Source organism: Aquarana catesbeiana, linkage group LG02 (assembly GCF_042186555.1).
Source record: "Aquarana catesbeiana isolate 2022-GZ linkage group LG02, ASM4218655v1, whole genome shotgun sequence".
NCBI classification, from domain to species: Eukaryota; Metazoa; Chordata; class Amphibia; order Anura; family Ranidae; genus Aquarana; species Aquarana catesbeiana.
Window position 1 is genome coordinate 414,451,031 of NC_133325.1, and position 19,961 is coordinate 414,470,991.

Genomic DNA, 19,961 nt, shown 5'->3' on the forward strand with positions numbered 1-19,961 from the left:
GAAATGCAACATACATATGGAGAAAAATGTGGATATGGATAATACATACATATAAAAATATAGATTTCAATAACTGAAATATGTATACAAAAAACATGTACAAAAATTTTGTGTGCACCGATGCCCATTCAATAGACGCCAAAAAGTTTCATACAATCTGATATAGGATAAATTAATAATTTTAATGATTTAATATGTCCAAAAAATGAGAACTATGTAATGTAACTATTTATTTGAAATAGGCAGCATGAATGGGCTAAGGAAGAAAGGTAGAAACCTCAAATTAGGAAAAGAGGACCCACAGAACCAAAAAACAGCCCTATAATCTATATGTACATAAAAATTACTACATGTGTTAATATATATATGCATGAATATAGAACAAAACCAAAACAAAACAGAACAGAAAATGGATAGGATACTTAAGGGAGGGAGAAAAAAGCAAGAGAAAAAGACCATCTGAAGATCTGTGTTGTCATGGACCCCGTACTTTCAACCACTGTAATAATGGACGCAGAAGGTGCATGACAATCATTCCAATGGCCCACATTAGTCCAAAAATGTTCCAAAAGGTATATATATATATATATATATATATATATATATATATATATATATATATATATATCAACAGATACCAACAAAAAATACCAACAAAGAATAGAATAACCCACAAAATTACTGTATGCCTGATCTATATCCCATATTGGAAACAATTGAATGAGTCCATCAATAAGATCGGCTGATAAATTGAAAACAATTGAATGGGTCAATCAATGAGCTGTGCTGATATGTTTGGTAAATGTGTATAGGCACATTCGTCCATGAATAAGTTAATCCTTCATGACCCATTCGTGTCCATATCAACTGAAATGTCGAAGACAGGAATAAAAAGGCATGTGCATGCAGGGGCCACAGAACTAGCATATATGAATGGATGTATACATAATGTTGAAAAGTTTCACCCAAATGGCATAAATCCATGGGTTATATATCGTCCACTAGAGAAGGTGTCCTAAATCGGTGGTAGGTGTCATGATCATCATAGCAGGGGGTTGCTGTTAACTACATACCTATGCTAATATCAGAATTTAGCGATAACCATGATGAATATATAGCGTAAGACTGGTGACTGGTATTGTTACCCTAAGAGCAAAGGTTGGGACATCAATCAAAAAATGCTAATGACCTACTAACCTACTGCATCTATTACTGCAAGTGTTACTGCATCTATTACTGCAAGTACTACTGCACCTGTTACCATACCAACTGTGTTGCTGCAAGTGACTCGTCTGCCCTACCACTTTCTCTAATACAAGATCTGTTATCTTTTCTTGGTCTCTGTGTGTGTCGTTACTGTGTCAGATAGAAGGTGAGTGTTACAGCCAGAACTGGGGCTTTCAAATAAGAGGGCCCACCACTGCCATCATGCTTCTGACAGCCATCAAACGCATTCCCCAAAGCTGTAGGTTTCCTTTATGCTTAGAGAGAAGAGCAGTTATATTCTGAACGGCAAAATGGCTTATTGTGACAAAGTATTAATGGGACAGCAGGCAATGTAAGAATAACTTAAAGGCGCCTGCCCATACCGCTTTCAGCACTGTACAAAGCCCAACACTTCCACGTATGAGGCACAAGTTTACCTCTGACTCCTGTTGTACACTGCTTAGTGCATGAGAAACCAAATGCCAGGCTTTTGAGCTTTCATTTGAAAGTGAAGCACTATATGACTGTTTAAATCAGCACTCTTACTTTACATGCCTTTAACTTACAGATCGACTTTAACAATGCTTTATTATCTCTTTTTTATGCTAAGACTCATTTTTCTAAAGTATATTTACATCACCTGTGGAAATTAAGGGCAGCTATACATTGTTTAAATCAAATTGATTGAACCATTAAGGGGCAGGCTGAATATACCAAGTTGATTGATAAATCAGCTTGGGTACAACCAGCCTGCCGGATTTTCATACAATTATCACTAGTGGCTGCTATAGCCACTAGCAATAATCACTGTCTTCTCCGGTGGGGACGGCTTCCCCTATGCTCCCCCGCCAGGAGCAGACAATGGCTCAGTAGGAGGGATTCCCCATCAGCGCTGTCTGTGTTGATGGGGGAATCATGCAAATTTCTTTCCTGGAACCTGTGGTCACAGGAAAGAAATTTGTATGGCTGGTCTAAGCCTTATGCTGGTAATACACTTGCAACCAGGAAAGAAATTGGCTTGATTCCCCATCAACACAGACAATGTTGATGTGGGAATCCCTCCTCCCGGGCCATTGTCTTCTCCGCCGGGAGAAGACAGTGAATATTACTAGCTGCTATAGCAGCCACTAGCGATAATCATAGGTAAAACCCGACATGTTGGTTGTACCCAAGTTGAGTGATCGGATTAACTTGGTACATTCAACCTTCCCGTACAGGGTTTGAATCTCAGCTAGTTCCTGCTCAACTGGCTGAGATTTGATTTATGTATGGCTTGACTTTAAGCAGCTACATTGGACATGGCCCACTTGTAAAATGCCTATGTCTCTGTATCCAGGTGATGTTATAGTTATGCAATTTATTCTGTATTAGGTATTCCTTGTCTCTCATTCACTCTATTTTGTGTGTTTGGAAGATTAAATGACATCTCCCCCTATACCACCATCATCTCCAAGCTCTGTATTGGCTCCCTATCTTTGCCCTTGGCTCCATTTCACTTGTTAACACATTTATGCTACCAGTTTCTGTAGAATTTCATAGAATTTTATTGTCCTCTGCCTTCCAAAACACTGTCTCCAGACCGTCTACACCCCCCCCCCCCCCCCACACACACACACACACCTTTGTACCTGCCCCAGCTCATTGGCCTTCAGAAGGCCAGATGCCTGATGGATGTCTGTCTACCATATTTTTATGTAGTCCTTAAATCACAGAAGCACTGGGCTTCTGAGGGAAACCAAGAATGGGGAATTAAAACAATGTTCTAACATTAAACAATTGCAATCAATAGCAATGGGAATGTGTTCGATCGTTTTGCTTGTTATCTGACAATCACATTGAAAAATGTCCTGCATTTACAGGAACCATGACCACATTTTCATTTTAGCTAATATATACTAGTAATACCTAGACATACCAGTATCCTATTGATGTTAAGCATTGATCTGAGCTACAGTATATAACAGTCACCCTCTGGTCCTGCACATCTAATATTATTTATTGTACATACATTTCTTATAAGATTATTATCTTCATATTCTTCACCTCCACCCTCTACTTTCTGCATTCTATTTTCCTACAAAACTAAATAAATATTTTATGTAAAAAATAAACACACTTCTATATACCTAGAAATCTACAGCTGTAGTATAAGCAGTAAGGTTCAACTGTCTACTGCATATTAATTAAATTAATGCATAAGGGAAACAAACAAAATTAAAGCACAGGACCACCTACCAACACACCTTGGGAGAGGCGAACTCCACACACGCCGTCTACCTCCCAGACAGGTGATGCGAAATGCTCCTTCCAAACGGTATCCAGGAAAACAGGAAAATGTCAGCGAGTCACCAACCCCAAACTGAAGACCCTTTCTGATGCTGTAAGCAGGGACCTCAGGTTCATCACATGGCTCCAGATCATATTCTACAACGGCAACAAAATAAAGATATTATTAATTACACAATGTCTGTGTTAGACACTATTTTAGGTACAACTGCAGACACCCAGTATTTGATGCTATTTTACACACTAAAGGGGAAGTTTACTAAACCTGGAGGGTGCAAAACCAGGTGCAGTTCTGCATAGAAACCAATCAGATTCTAACTTCAGCTTATTCAATTAGGCTTTGGCAATAAATCAGTGGTGTATTTAGGTTTTGTTTTGCCCTAGGCCTGACCAAACTCCTGCACCCCCTAATTTAAATATAACCCATCCCTTCCTGTCAATGCCACACCCCACACCCCATAAGACCCGCCCTGTCATATGTTTCTCATCAGTGCCCATCAATGCAGCCTATCATTGCCCATCAATGCAGCTGATCAGTGCCCATCAATGCAGCCGATCAGTGCAGCCTATCAGTGCGCATCAGTGCAGCATCATCAGTGCAGCTTATCAGTGCCCATTAGTGAAGCCTATCGGTGCCTATTAATGCAGCCTGGTCAGTGCCCATCTATGCAGCCTCACCAGTGCCCATCAATACATCCTCACCAGTGCCCATCCATGCAGCCTGATCAGTGCCCATCAATGCAGCCTGATCAGTGCTCATCAATGCAGCCTCACCAGTGCCCATCAATGCAGCCTCATATTGCCTAATAAGGGTCTCCAATTGTATTTTAATCAGTGTGAATGTTCTACATTGTAAAGTCACTGCAGAACATCTAAGCATTACCTAAATATGGGAAATAGACCATGAAATAGACCATGAAAAATTATAAATGGTAGATCTGTAGCTAAGCACACATCCCATGTTCAAGCAGTGATGGAAATCTAAAGCAAAGGGCTATATGTAACAAGTGCTGTCACAGCAGTTCTTACCCAATGACAGGCATTGCTCTGCCCTGCAGGTGGGACTAGTCTAACATTGGGTGAGGCACTGATACCCATTTGCTTAGGACAGAAAAACTTTACCCAAAGCGTGAACTGTACAATAAACTCAGACAGCTGCAGCATGGCACTCACCCTTAGCATCGTTCTTAGCTTCAGATACCATAATGACCCAGAAGGAGAACAACACAATGGCTGCGCAATGAGAATTACTATGACTGTTTCATGGGAAGTTTCAGGCCTGGGGGTTCCCCTCAGCTTCCTCTCTCCTACAACATCCGAGCCAGGAGGAAGTTAGGATGCCATGGAGGAGGGTAGGTGGAGCATTAGGCTCCGCCTCCATTAGTTGCATTAAGTGTGGCCTGTCTGGCTACTTTATGGGTGTGCCAGACCCTGCCAAGTATGCCACATAACTCTGACGCTACCGAAATCTGTTGGGGACTGTTTTAGTGCGGGAGGCGGAGCCGGGACGTGGGAGGAGGCTTTTTTTCGTGCAGGGGAGGCTTTTTTGCTGCCCCCACAAAGTGCCGCCCTAGGCCTGGGCCTTGTCGGCCTAGGCCAAGACAAAGTGCTGCAATAAATCCTGGAAGCTGATTGGTTTCTATAAAATAACCCCCATTGTGTACATTTCTTGTGGCCACTTCATTGTTTTATCTGTAAGGTGTATATTTCTATTTACTCCAATCAGGCTGTCTCTGGAAAGAGAAGTCCCACCTATTTTCTGTTGTTTAACTGACTGAGAAACTGTAGGTGCAGAGTTGCGTTAATTAGTAACACTTCAAATAAAGAACACAAATTATTTCATGTAAGAATCTCTGAAAAGAATTGAAAATCATGAATTTTTAAAGTGTATCTAAACTCTAGAATGAAAGTTTAGTATATTGCAGCCTACCAGTCTATATACAGTATGTGGTGGCTGCATTAGTTTTCTTTTTTAAAAATCCATTTTCTGCAAGCACAGAAAAATACCAGGCAATCCTGTGAAAAATCTTGCATCCTTGTAATTCCCTGTGCACTGAACTGAAATCTCAGACAATGTGTTTAGCTATCTCAGTTCTCTCTGTTATCTATAGAGTAACCCCCCCCCTTTCATTTCATATGTCCATTTATGGAGTTGAGGAAAGCAGTAGCCTAAACAATGAGAACTAATGCAGCACCACATTTAAAGTGGTTCTAAAGTTAAAACGGTTTTAAACTTAATGCATTCCCTGCATTAAGGTAAAAAATGTTTTACCACTTGTTGTGCCCCTCCTCCTCCCTATTTACTTACCCAAGGTCTCCCTTGATCCAGCACTGTGCCCACCTGTAGCAGCTCTCTCCTCTCTTCCTGCTCTCACAGGAGATGCATGGAGCAGCTGGAGCCATTGGCCCTTTGCTGCTGTCCGTCAAATCCTGTGATCCTGTGATTAGGGAGCAAGGGGCAGGGCTGAGCCACGCTGTGGGTGTCTATGGACGCACACAGTGCAGTTCAGGGGCGCTCCTGCACGTGTTCCCGCATAGCATCCGGCTTGCTATGGAGACACACGCAGGAGAGGAGGAGAAAACAGTGCTAGTGGGGGACCCCAGGAGAGGAAAAAAGGGACTGCTCTGTGCAATGCCATTGCACAGAGCAGGTAACTATGACATGTTTATTATTTTAATTTTTAAAAAAAGGCTTTAGAACTGCTTTGAAGACTGGTAAGCTGCAACATATTACATTTGTTTTTCTTTTTTTTTTTTTATTTAGATACACTTTAATGAATCCCTATTACAGATTTAAACAAGTTGTGGTTGTGTATTCCCAAATGAAAGAGGTCTTCACAGGACTGCTTGCGACTGTCTCAAGGGGCAATTCATCTGGAAAAACCAAAGCATTTAACAAGAGTAGGTATTAGCCACCAGCATAACTACTGCGCATTACATAAACTTTATCTTTGCAGGAAAGTTTGTTCTAGTCGGAATGATCTATTTAACAACATGCAGAAGGTAATGTCTATTTGTGTGCTAGGTTTTTACATGCATTTTCCAGCTGAGTAGATTGTAATCTATTTAGCATAGAGAATGTACATTGCTATGAAGCAGTGATCACTGTCAGCTCTATACAATAAATTATACATAGCAACTGACAGGGCCACATGATTTGAGAAGAGGATACATTGTCTACAGAGCAGCAGTGTTACACACACAGCCTCTGGCAGAACATTTGTACCCGTCACTAAGAAATTAAGTATGAACATCAAGGAAGGATGAGACCGGAAGAGCCGATTGGAGGTCTTGCCTTCTCACTCATTGAGCTCATTAAATCAGGATCGCACAGTCTGCCGTGGATAACCCCTTCAGTGCCAGACAAATCTAATTGCTGTGGTTTTTATGTCACCCATCATAGCCCTAAAGAAGATGGCAGAAGGGATCTCAAGAATATACTGTTCTATTTCCAGCTTTTCCCTAGAATAAATCCCCAAGTAATGCAAGAAAATGAAAATTCTGACATGCAAACCACTTTGACAGACAGTTTTCCCAAGAAATACCTTGTCAGCCTTAATGTCATACATCTACTATTCATCCTTGTACTTTACTTCCATTACTATGTAATTCCTTGAGTTCACAGAAAATCATCTGTTATTAAAGCTGAACCTCAGGCGCAAACTTTCATTAATATATATTCCTCAATAGCCACAGGAATATAAATCCACTTTGTGTGCATCAAACAGCTTTGTAAACCAAGATACATATCAACAAAGCAGTGACAACATCATAGTGCTTTACGTGGCCTGAGCAAAGAACAGAGCTGAGGAAAGGACTCGGCAGGCTCACCTACTAAAGACTGCCTGCAGAAAGCTACAGGAGGGGGCAGAGACAAGACCAGTCACCCAGCACAGAGAGGGAGCAACTTTGACTAGTCTTTATTATTATTTATTACAGGAAGCTCCTGCACATGCAGAATTACTAAACAGGTCTTAAAGAAATACACAAAGCACAACAAGATTCAAGTAAAAATACCCATGACTCTTACATTTAGACAATATTTACTTTTCCTAGAGTTCAGCTTTAGGCCCCATGCACATCTCAGGTAGCGTGAATGCGCCTTCCTTCTTGCAATTTTCTTAGTGTGATTTACAAGCATTTCTGTGTGTCATGCATAGGCAGTCCATTCACTGGATTTAAAAAAAATGAATGTGTTTTGCATTCATATATGTTCTCCAGGGCAGTGCTGACCCCTCCCCCCCGCTCAAGCTATTGGTTTCGATATCCCCTCGACCATTAGCCCAAAAAATTGGCATTTTTAATTTGCCAATTTTGGCTCCCATTGATTTCAGTGGGGTTTGGGTTCAGCATCAGAACTCCTTTGAAAATCGCTGAGCCCTGCTCGAACCAAACCCAGGGCAGTTTTGCATATCCCTAGCTGGAGCTAGTAACAAGTCTTCTGGAAGGTAAGAAAGTTGACATACATTAATTGTATATATATATATATATATATATATATATATATATATATATATATATATATATATATATATATTTATATATATATATATTTATATTTTTTTATTTTTATTTTTTAACTGCATTTTATTTGTAAGCACATATCAATAAAGTAGTAAGCAAGTGCAATACCAAGAGACACATATTTATTCATAGCTTGCCTCCTGCAAGTTCTAGTGCAAAACCCTCAAACCTCACAATCCCTGTTCATACAGTTCTACTGCTGTTTTTTCATGTTTTATTTCTTTCACGTTCTGTAAGATTGAAAAGAAAAATGAAACATGTTGAAATGAAGCCACTGCCCTATTCATGTTTTTGAACAGCCAAATTGTCATTGCATCATTTTGACCTATACTATATGGCTTTTTTTCGCAGAAGATTCCTAATTTGTGCCTTGTGACACACTTCAATACTCATCTGAACCTCTGTATGCTGTCTAAACACACAATACCAGTGATGTGCTTTATAATATACAGTATAATCAGACAGGAGAGAGTGTAGATTGATGTTATACATAGTTACATAGTCATAGTTATGTCTAGCATCCCTTCTTTATCATTAACTAATGTGAAAAAAAATCTGCAGGACATGATGAAAGAGAAATATATGTATTTAAACATTAACTTAAAGCTTAGTTTAAGCCTAGTTTAAGACAAACAGCTAAATGCACTAACCAAATACATAAATGCAAAAGACTTTACGTGTTAAAAGACCTGTAATTTGCTTTTACAGGTCTAATGATCCAGAAACCCTAGCCATGGCACCATGTGTCTAGACTTCCTTGCAGGCTACAATAAATCCAAACAATACAGTCTGGTCCAAGACCTACCCCAATTTGAAAGTGACTAATGATGCGCATTAGCACACTGAAGGGTCATCCCTGCAAATTATTAGGACCCTGATTGATTCATCATGCAGCCCTTTTCTTTTTTCCAATGTGAGTGACGCTTTTCAAATGATTACATCAGCTGAAATCAAGACTGATGTAATAATGTATGCTAGCTGTATGTAAAAAAACACAATGACTTTTCTATAAGTACTTACTGGTTTAATTTGCTGTAAATTTTCAAATCTCTTATAGTTCAGTTTAAAGTATTTGTCAAATGAATAAACATATGAACTCAATGGATGTTTTTGACTTTTGTGTGAAGCCAGGTCAAATTGCCCACATTAGGAACAAGGAGACCATCATTGATAATAGTTCATTTTAAATGAGTAGCGTCAACGTCTTCTATTGCAAAAGCTTTTAATTTTTCCAGTAATTTGAAATATCAACAAAAACAGAAAAAGTTCAATGATTAGGCATAGTTTAATAAAACAGTTGGACCTTCCTTGTAGATCATATACCTCCCAATAACTAGACAGTTGTGGAGGTAAATATGTACTCCTATTTATTCCTTTTTTTTGAGTCATGTCTCTGGCAGACTCTTTGAATTAACCTATTGTCATGTACCTGGGTGTAGTTGAACCGGGATGTTCCTGGTCCCACAGCTGCAGTCTTACTTGTTGTGCCACGAAAAAGGAGCTCTGGAGTTATAGCTATGCTCTCTTAGTTTGATGCATTACCTTGGACTCACTAGCCCCACCTGCTGCCAGCTGTGAACAATCTATAATCAAAGCAGCCCATAAATAGCAGCACTTCCTATTTCTCAGTGCCCGTTTGTTTGGACTAGCTTCCTGGATGTTTTGACTGCTTTTTGACTCTGAATACCGTATTTGAACTTCTGTCTGAATTCCTGACTACTCTCTAGCCTGCTGATTTTGTACTTCACCGCCAGTTCGTGTATGACCTTTGCCTGCCTGACCAATCTCTGGATTTCGATCGTGTACCGCTTTGCCTGATCTGTTGCCGTTCTGATCTGCCTGACTAAGTTTTCGCCTGAATCCTCAGCACACAAGCTCCACTTCGGACACTACCTATCACAGGTACCTTACATTACAAATGGGACACAATGGCAGTGGACCCTGCTGAGATTGTTAAGGCAATTTCACGTCAGGGACAATTGATTGGAGCTCATGAACAGCATATTTCTTCCCTGGATGCCAAGTTAGATGAACTTTGTACTCTGCTTAAATCTTGCTTGTCTGGTCCTTCTGCAATGGTCCAGACTCCTGCTCCAATCCAACCCACGTCTTCTGTACCACCCAAGCTTCCCCTGCCTGAAAAATTTGGTGGTGATACTGAGGACTGCAGAGGCTTTTTAAATGCTTGCAGTTTGCATTTCCTCAACAACCCTGGGACTTTTAACACTTTGTCTGCCAAAGTGACTTTTGTAATTTCCTTGTTAAAGGGGAAGGCTCTGGCCTGGGTCTCTCATTACCTGGAACACAATGATCTTGTGCTGCTAGACGCTGACAAATTTCTGGCTTCTCTCCAGACTGTATTTGGCAAGCCAGATAGAGCTTCTGCAGCTGAGTACTCACTTTTGGACATACAACAAGGTACCAGGTCTGTGGCACAATATGCTATTGAGTTCCGTACCCTGGCTGCTGAGACTAATTGGGACTCTAGGGAATTACATGCAGGCTTCCGAAAAGGTCTTACAGATCGCATCAAGGACAAAATAGTCTATAAGGATTCCCCAGAAGACCATGAGAAATTCATAGAGCTGTGTGTTCGTCTGGATGTCCGGTATCATGAAAGGTGCCAAGAGAGACTTAGAATTCGCAAGTTTCCTAGGCCAGTTTACCGCTTGGCCCCTAACTTCCAAGCACCACCTCAGCTAGAACCTGAAATCTTAGTTGAACCCCAGGCACCTGTGGAACCCATGGAAGTAAGCTGTCTCCACCTAACTGAGTCGGAGAAACAAAGGAGGCGTGCATTGTGCTTATGTCTGTACTGAGGACTTAAAGGACATTTTTTATCTGTCTGCCCTTCCCATCCAGTAAAAGGCAGGGTCTAACCAGTGTTGGAGGAGCTGGGTTAGACCTTACAGGTATATCCTCCAAGACCAAGATTACCATTCCCGCAATTTTCCATTTACCCTCTAAACTTGTCTCCTGTGAGGCTTTTGGGGATTCTGGAGCCGCTGGCATATTCTTGGACTACACTTTTGCTAAAAAAAAATAAAATCCCATTTGTTCCAAAGTCTAGACCCCTGAACATCATCACCCTGAATGGACAACCCTTGGGAGATGGCATTGTAAAATTTGAGACTACGACTATCACCCTTCAGGTAGGCGTACTCCACAAAGAGGAAATTGTCTAGTCTCTTATTGATTCCCCACTTCTGCCCGTTATCCTTGGTTACCCATGGTTAAAACAACATAACCGTTCTTTTGATTGGGAAAATGGAGAACTAACCTTTTGGGGGTCATTCTGTCATCTAAACTGTTTGTCTCAACCCAAAAGACTTGGTTGTCTGTTGTCTTCCGTGGCCATCCCACCTACCTTGCCTCGTGAATACCATGAGTTTGCAGTTGTATATTGCAAGCAAAAGGCAGAGGTTTTACCTCCACATCATTCTTTTGATTGCGCAATTAAATTGATTCCTGGAGCACCTCTTCCCAAAGGAAGGATCTATCCCCTGCCTTTGCCTGAACAAAAATCCACAGAGGAATATGTGAAAGACAACTTGGAAAAAGGTTTTGTCCGACCCTTTTCTTCTCCAGTAGGGGCAGGTTTTTTCTTTGTTGAAAAAAAATATGAGGGTCTTCGACCATGCATAGATTATCGAGGGTTAAATCAAATCACTGTAAAAGACTCCTACCCTTTGCCTCTCATTCTTGAACTGTTTGACGTACTTGAGGGAGCTGTTATCTTCTCTAAGCTGGACCTATGAGAGGCTTATAATCTGATTCGAATTAAAGATGGGGACGAGTGGAAGACAGCATTCAACACTCATAATGGACATTTTGAATATCTGGTAATTCCATTTGGGTTGTGTAACGCCCCTGCTGTCTTCCAACGTTTCATGAATGACATTTTTCATGATTTCTGCAACAGTTTTGTGATCATATACTTGGACGACATTTTAATCTTTTCCAAGACTCATCTAGAGCACATCCCACATGTAAAGCAGGTATTACAATGACTGAGAGAAAACCATCTTTACACGAAGATTGAGAAATGCAGTTTCCATCAAAGCCATATTCCTTCCCTTGGATACATTATAAGTGCTGTCGGATTCCAAATGGACCCTCAAAAACTTTCCACTGTCTTGCAATGGCCCCAGCCGACCACTTTAAGAGGGCTCCAAAGCTTTCTAGGGTTCGCAAATTACTACAGACGCTTCATCAAAGGTTTTGCCTCCATTATGGCCCCCCTTACTGCTATGACTAAGAAAGGTACAAATTGCAAGGTGTGGTCCTCAGAAGCAGAATCGGCTTTCCAGCAATTAAAAGACATGTTCAGCAAGGATCCAGTTCTTCAGCATCCAAATCCTGATCTCCAGTACATAGTTGAGGTTGATGCCTCCGAAGTAGGAGCAGTTGCCGTGCTGTCCCAGAGCATTCCAGTAGCATTTTCTTCTAGAAAGTTTTTTCCAGCGGAGATGAATTACGATGTTGGGCATCGAGAACTACTGGCCATCAAATTGGCATTGTCTGAATGGCGACATCTTCTGGAAGGGGCTCCCAAGCCTTTTTCTATCCTCACTGACCATAAAAACCTGCTGTATCTTCAGACTGCAAGACGTTTGAACTCACGTCAGGCTCGATGGGCTCTGTTTTTCTCCCATTTTAATTTTGTTCTTTCTTATGTTCCTGGGCATAAAAACAAGAAAGCCGATGCTCTTTCCAGACAGTTCGCTACCTCTGAAGAAGGTCAACCTACCGAGTCGTATATAATCCCACCTCACAAAATTGTCGCACAGATCTTTACGGCTCTTTCCCGACAGTTACAAGAAACCCAGAATCATGTTCCCCAAGGCTTGAAGATACCACCAGGTCGCCTGTTCGAAGCCCCTAGCCTCAGAAAACCTGTACTCCTCTGGGCTCATGATGGTGTGTTAACCGGTCATCCTGGTGTCACCATCGCTCTTAAGACCTTACAACGTCATGTCTGGTGGCCTCATATGAAAAGGGATGTTACTGACTATGTGGCTGCCTGTCCAACTTGTGCTGCTAATAAAGTACCTCGCACATTGCCTACTGGACTGTTACAATCACTTTTGGCACCTTGCCAGCCTTGGACCCTTTTGACTATGGACTTCATTACAGACTTACCCAAATCCGAGGGCATGACTGCTATATGGGTCATAGTGGATCGCTTTTCCAAAATGTCTCATTTTGAGCCGCTCCTGGGATTACCTACAGCGGAAGCACTGTCTAACCTCTTCCTTTCCCCTATTGTGAGATATCATGGCATACCTACCAATGTCATCTCAGACCGCGGATCCCAGTTTCCCAATTCTGGAGAGCATTCTGCAAGAAACTGGGAATAACAACTCTCACTCTCTACCTCACATCACCCAAAAACAGATGGTCAAACCGAATGCATGAACCAGACCCTAGAAACCTATCTTCAACATTATGTCAATGCCTTACACTCCAACTGGTCTGAGTATTTGCCTTTGGCTGAGTTCGCCATTAATTTCCATTGGCAGAGTGCTCTTCATACCACACCATTCTACGCAGCCCTAGGCTATCACCCTCAGACTTTTCCCCTACTTCAACCTTCTTCTGATGTACCAGCAGCAGATCTGCGGGTGAAAAATATTCTGCTACATTGGAAAAAGATTTGCTTATTACTACGGAATTCAGCAGACAAGTATGCGCTTTTCTCCAACAAACGAAGACGCCATATACCTCCATATGTGGTGGGGGACAGAGTTTGGCTATCAGCCAAATACGTTAGACTGAAACAACCTTCTACCAAATTGGGCCCTCGATTCATCGGTCCTTACAGAATTATTGCTCGAGTCGTGCCAGTCTCCTATTGGTTGAAATTGCCCTCCTCTCTTTGGATTCACCCGTATTCCACGTTTCCCTCCTCAAAAAGGCAATTTTCAATCGCTACTCCAGAATGCAACAGCTACCTCCTCCTGTTCTTGTTGATGGACAAAATGAGTTTGAATTCTCTAAGATTCTTGATTCTAGAAGACAGGGTCGTGGCCTACGTTATCTGGTTCATTGGAAGGGATATGATATCCCGTCACAGACCGTTCCTGGGTCCCAGCCAAAGATTTGCATGCTCCTGGTCTTATTCGAGACTTCCATGCCTCTTTTTCCACCAAACCCTGCTAGGCCCCCGGAGAGGTCCACTGGGGGGGGGTCCTGTCATGTACCTAGGTGTATTTGAACCGTGATGTTCCTGGTCCCACAATCAAAGCAGCCCATAAATAGCAGCACTTCCTATCTCTCAGTGCCTGTTTTTTGGACTAGCCTTCTGGGTGTTTTGACTGCTTTTTGACTCTGAATACCGTATTTGAACTTCTGCCTGAATTCCTGACTACTCTCTAGCCTGCTGATTTTGTACTTCACTGCCAGCTCGTGTATGACCTTTACCTGCCTGACCAATCTCTGGATTTCGATCGTGTACCGCTTTAGCTTGATCTGTTACCATCCTGATCTGCCTGACTAGGCTTTCACCTGAATCCTCAGCACACAAGCTCCACTTCGGACACTACCTATCACAGGTACCTTACACCTATGGACCATTAAACTATTGAATACAATTTAGCCTATGTACTAATAAACTTCCAAAAACAAATGAAATTAATCACATTCAATAGATGTGGAATTAGCAAATTGGTACATCCTATGTCTGATAAGAATTTTTTACTTTGTCTGAAATGATCAAAATTAATCACTAACCTCAATGCTGTGAGTAATAAATAAACAGAGTATGCCTAACAATGCATGATCTAGATAAGTGAATTATTTTTGTGTAATTTTTTATAGTTTAGTTACTAAAATTATAGCTTACATTATGCAAATGATTGCTACATTATATTTGACCTAATACTCTTCACAATCATTCATTACGTATCTGTTTGAGCCTCAGAGTATGGATAAACGTGTAAGGAGATACACTATTTCCTTATATACATGTGTTGTGTACTAATCATTTATTCTATACCCTGAAAAAGCAATTGCAAGCTCTCCATGCAATGCTCAGGTACCGCCAAAATTTTAGATGTATATATAAGTAGTGACGTATGCAGTTACCACTGAGATAAATTAACCTTGATTAGTCTACTGTTCACCATATGATCACTCCTCTTCAAAAGTGCACAGTACAATTCAATTAAAAGATCCCTTAAAGTGAACAAGTCATATCCACAAAACTGTCAAATAACAGGGCTTCTGTGGCTAGTAGAGACTCTGACATTAGCCTGCTGAATGACATGTGGCAGAGAAGAGTGCTAGGTGAAGACAAGGCTTAATTTTGATTCTGATAGAAGTCAAGGTCTTGTAGTCAGCCTGGATTTTGGATTTTGAGTCTTCCCCTGGAGTAATGGAATTGATCTGAAGGTGCTCATATGTACGTGCAGGTACTTTACTAGTAATCTTAGGTTAAACACCTTGGTGGACATAGCCAGTTGACTTTAATTTAGTGTATACTCTACAAAAGAAAAATAAGACTGTATAGTTACTCCAATGGGATATCACACATAATTTACCTTCATTATAAATTAATGTTTAAATACAGTACTTGAAAGGTTTATTAAGCACCACCGTGAAAGGTTTATAAAACATTGCTACATTTTCAAAATTGATTACGCTGTTGTAAACATTTTAAGTAGTGTATTTAAAGACTGATTTATAGCAAAGGTTAACTTTGACTGATACCCTATTGGGGTATCTATGCTGTATTCTTTTTTTTTTTTTTGTGGAACAAATTGTTCTTTTTTAGTTTCCTACCTGTTAATAATGAGGTAGTGAATGCAATCAATATATTACATGGTTAATTTAAGCATATCACCTGCAGTTGACCTAAGGGGCCACCACCATCACCAGGGCCATATGCAAATGGTTTGTTATATTTGTTTAAAATTAGGCCTATGTTGTGTATGGTAACAGACAGTGTGTTATGTCAGCCATGATAAGCAGATACTGCAGGGTAGCTTATACTAGTCATGTTGACCCATTATGGATTTTAAATAAGATGGAATAAAATGATGTTATACGTTTTATTGATTGTGTTCTCATTCTGTGCCTGTAAAGCATGATCAAAATTTTCCTTTTTCATCTTTTACATAGGTGGCACATAGGTGGTAATACGGTACTATAGTCTGCTTTACTTTCTCAACACACTTTCAATAAATATAATTCCTTAAAACCTAATGATATATACAGATGTATATGATTTATAGAGATGTAACATAAATTTTAACCTAATCTTTCATCAACATTTCACAAGAAATATCTACTACCTTACCACTGATATTACTGTTTTCAATGGCAAGAGGGGGGAGGGAGAAGAGATTCCATAAAAGATATGTGATACAGTATAAGATTTCTCAGACTATAACATTGATTTGACAATTTATGTTAACACTTCAACAAGACTGATTGCTGGTACAGTTTTTTACAAGCCAAAGGTAACTTTGTGATCAATTCAAAAGGCAGCATGACAAAACATGCAGTTGATTAAATACCCTCATAAACAGGCTTTCCATTCCCAGCTACATAAAACAAAAATGTAACCAAATCCTGTAGGCATTCAATCTATGTTTCTTTATCAACAACAATGATTAATTAGTGTTCAATTTTGTTTATCAATACTTGCAAAAAAAAAACAAGATATCTTACCAGAGAAAGTAACATTAAATCCTTCATAAGACATAGAGAAGTCTGAAATGAAACGGAGTTGAGCTGTAAAGTTCCCATACAACCCAGCGCTGATAGGAGCTGGTAATCTAGATCCTGTAAGACGCTTAAGTGGCTGAGTAAAGCTGCCATTTTCTGTGATGAAAAGAAAATCATGGCCACTTTCCAAGTGAAAAGTGTGAAATGTAAAAAACACACCTAAAAAAAAAGAAAATTGTTTAATACAATGACCAAGAAATAATACAGTATGTATAATAGGTATTACTGACATATTGACATAGATCATGGGTCTCCAAACTTTCTAAACAAAGGGCCAGTTTACTGTCCTTCAGACTTTAGGATAGGTGGACTAGGACCAGTTGGAGTAAACAATTCCCTATATTTGATGTCAGTAAGAGGAATGGTGCCCCATCGTTGGTGCCAATAAAAGGAATTGTGCCCCATCGTTGTTGTCTGTGGGAGGAATTGTGCCCCATCGTTGGTGTAAGTGGGAGGAGTAGTGCCCCATTGTTGGTGTCAGTGGAAGGAATTGTGCCCCATCGTTGGTGTCAGTGAGAGGATTAGTGCCCCATTATTGGTGCCAATAAAAGGAATTGTACCCCATCGTTGATGTCTATGGGAGGAATTGTGCCCTTTCATTTGTGTCAGTGGGAGGATATGAGCTCTTTCTTTGGTGTGAGTGGGAGGAATTTGTTGTATATGTTGTAATATGTTCACCGATTTATGTGGGACATTGTTCTGTGTATGTACACATGCAGTCAATGTTGACCAGGCCAGAATGACAATGGTTGATTTGTCCAACTGAATTTTAACAGCTGAAGACTCTTTGATGTGTTAATCTTATGCAAGTCTATTTGAACATCTCAAAGGGTATTCAGGTGGTATCTGTTAATGTAATCTAATTACATATATCTAAAGGGGACTTGTTGATGTTGATATGCGGGAGTGCAAATTGGGGTGGTTCACGGCTGTTCACGGCTGGGGGTTGTTGTCTGTTTGATAGACTAAAGCTTATCAAAGTCCTAAATTGAAACGGCCAATCAAATTGCTCAGCCATTCAATGCCTGGTGAATATAACACGGCATTCAGTATATAGGTTTTAAGTGAGGCTTGTCTGTGTATGGCTGGGAACACACAGGCCTAGGAATATGGGTCTCTGAATTATATCTACTCTGTCGAATTTTTTTGTCATCTGTGGACTTTGGACTTTGTTCTGTGTTGGAAGTCAATAAAGTGCATCTCTCTGGAAGAATTGGGTTGCTGCGGAAGAGTACTTACATCATCATTATAATAATACCTAAATATTAATTATCATACCCACTCTACATCATATCACCCAGTATATATTAATATACCCGATCACTACAGAATTATGCCCTACTGTTGGTGTCAATGAATGGGATAGTGCCCCAAGGGCCAGATAAAGGCAAGCAAAGGGCTGCAGTTTGGAGACCACTGACATAGATTATTCTTATTGTTGTTTACCCGGGGTATCCATGCTCCTCAATCAGAAACCACACTCAAGCTTAGGTTCACTAAGTGAGATGAGTTTGAAAGTGGAAGTTGGGGTACTCAAAGGTACACATGTTACATAATGTATAACAAAGTGCAGCACATAAAAAGTGATATTCAATGGTAAATGTATCAATGTCTGTGTATATGCAATTCCAGATATTACCCAGTTCTTCTCTTTTTATACATTTTACAAGTCAGCTGGAACAACAAGCAGCACCCTAACTTCCTGGTATATGACCTGAAGCCAGCATGTTAGGTCTCTGGTAAAATATCTGCAGCATCTTTGCCTCGTGGATACTAAAATCAGTCATGACTTCATTCACTTCTGCTGAAGACTATGTTGACATAGTACCCCACTGTACTGTCATTATGGCTCTATAGCATGTGACCCAGAACAGCTGTTTTACACTTCTGGATTCCCTAACCCCCCTCAGTATCTGTGAATAAGACCAAGATTTTGTGCTTAGGTTTGCATTAGACATTCTATGAGACGTCACCAAAAAAAAGAACCTTGCATCAGAGTTGGAGGGCATAATTATGGCTCGGTTTTAAAAAAATCTTCACAGACATCCAGAAAGATAACAAACTAATTCAGGCTCTGCAAAAAATCAACAGGCAGGAAGCATTAAGGTATTGGCACATGGAGAGTACAGATATCTGGATACTGGAAATACTGAGGTAAGGGTCATTTTTAATATTGAATTATTTCTACAGCCAAACCTAGAAATCTCACTCAGAGACTTCTTCTAGGACCCTTAGCAAATGAATAATGCTCACATATTCACATAATAAATGTTTTTTTCCAGATTGGCATTTCAATAAGTCCTTCAAGATAATACTGTATTTTATGTATATATTCTGAAATTTATATATATGTTTAATAGATGTTCTCATTTCTGAAATGGTATCATCCACATAAGGCTATTACATGAAGACAAAAAATAAAAATGTTTTGTTCTGATTCTCTCAAAGTTAACCAGCAACTTAGCCATAACGTAGTGATTAATGGTTACGTTAGCTGGAACTTTGAACATTTATGATTTAGCAGTAAAATACAGCACATTATTAGTCAAAGAGAGACCTCCCTAACTTATTCAAATGGGCACTTTAGACCAAGATTAGAAAGTAGCAACTGTTACCTTTCCCATGTGATGTTTCTATAGTCCATGTGCAATTCAGGTTATTAGGGTAAAAGTCAGGAAACCCTGGTGATAAGATGGTTCCACTTGAGCCATAGATGTATCCTCCACAAAGAGCTGCAGAAAGAATGACATAAGAAGATAACTAATAATGCAATGGGAACCTTACAGGAAACCAGGCAAGCATGTCATAAACTCTTGTTTTTAAATATCGTGTTGCATTTAAATATCACTAAAACAATACCTGTATTTATCAGCATACAACACACTTAGGCATATAACACGCACCTTCGTTTAAGGAGGAAGGTTTCAGGAAAAAAACTTAAATTTTAAATAAAGAACTTTGAAGTAAAATAAGGGTCAGTGCCCATCAATGCAGCCTCGCCATTGCCCATCTGCAGCCTCACCATTGCCCATCTGCAGCCTTATCAATGCCATCTGTAGCCTGATCAATGCCATCTGCAGCCTCACAATTGCCCATCAATGCAGCTTGATCAATGCCCATCTGCAGCCTCACAATTGCCCATCAATGCAGCTTGATCAATGTCCATCTGCAGCCTCACAATTGCCCATCAATGCAGCTTGATCAATGCCCATCTG

General features: G+C 40.2%; 1 protein-coding gene across 3 annotated transcripts in view; it reads right to left on the minus strand.

Annotated features, from left to right (window-relative positions):
* CSMD2 (CUB and Sushi multiple domains 2) overlaps positions 1–19,961 on the minus strand; it is a 1,533,565-nt gene that overhangs the window by 386,495 nt on the left and 1,127,109 nt on the right. For all 3 annotated transcript variants that reach the window (XM_073615428.1, XM_073615429.1, XM_073615430.1), the window contains 3 exons: positions 19,362–19,478; positions 16,690–16,905; positions 3,442–3,630 (listed from right to left, as the gene is read on the minus strand). In XM_073615428.1, the coding sequence (XP_073471529.1) occupies positions 3,442–3,630; positions 16,690–16,905; positions 19,362–19,478 (522 nt within the window). The remainder of the gene's footprint in view (positions 1–3,441; positions 3,631–16,689; positions 16,906–19,361; positions 19,479–19,961) is intronic.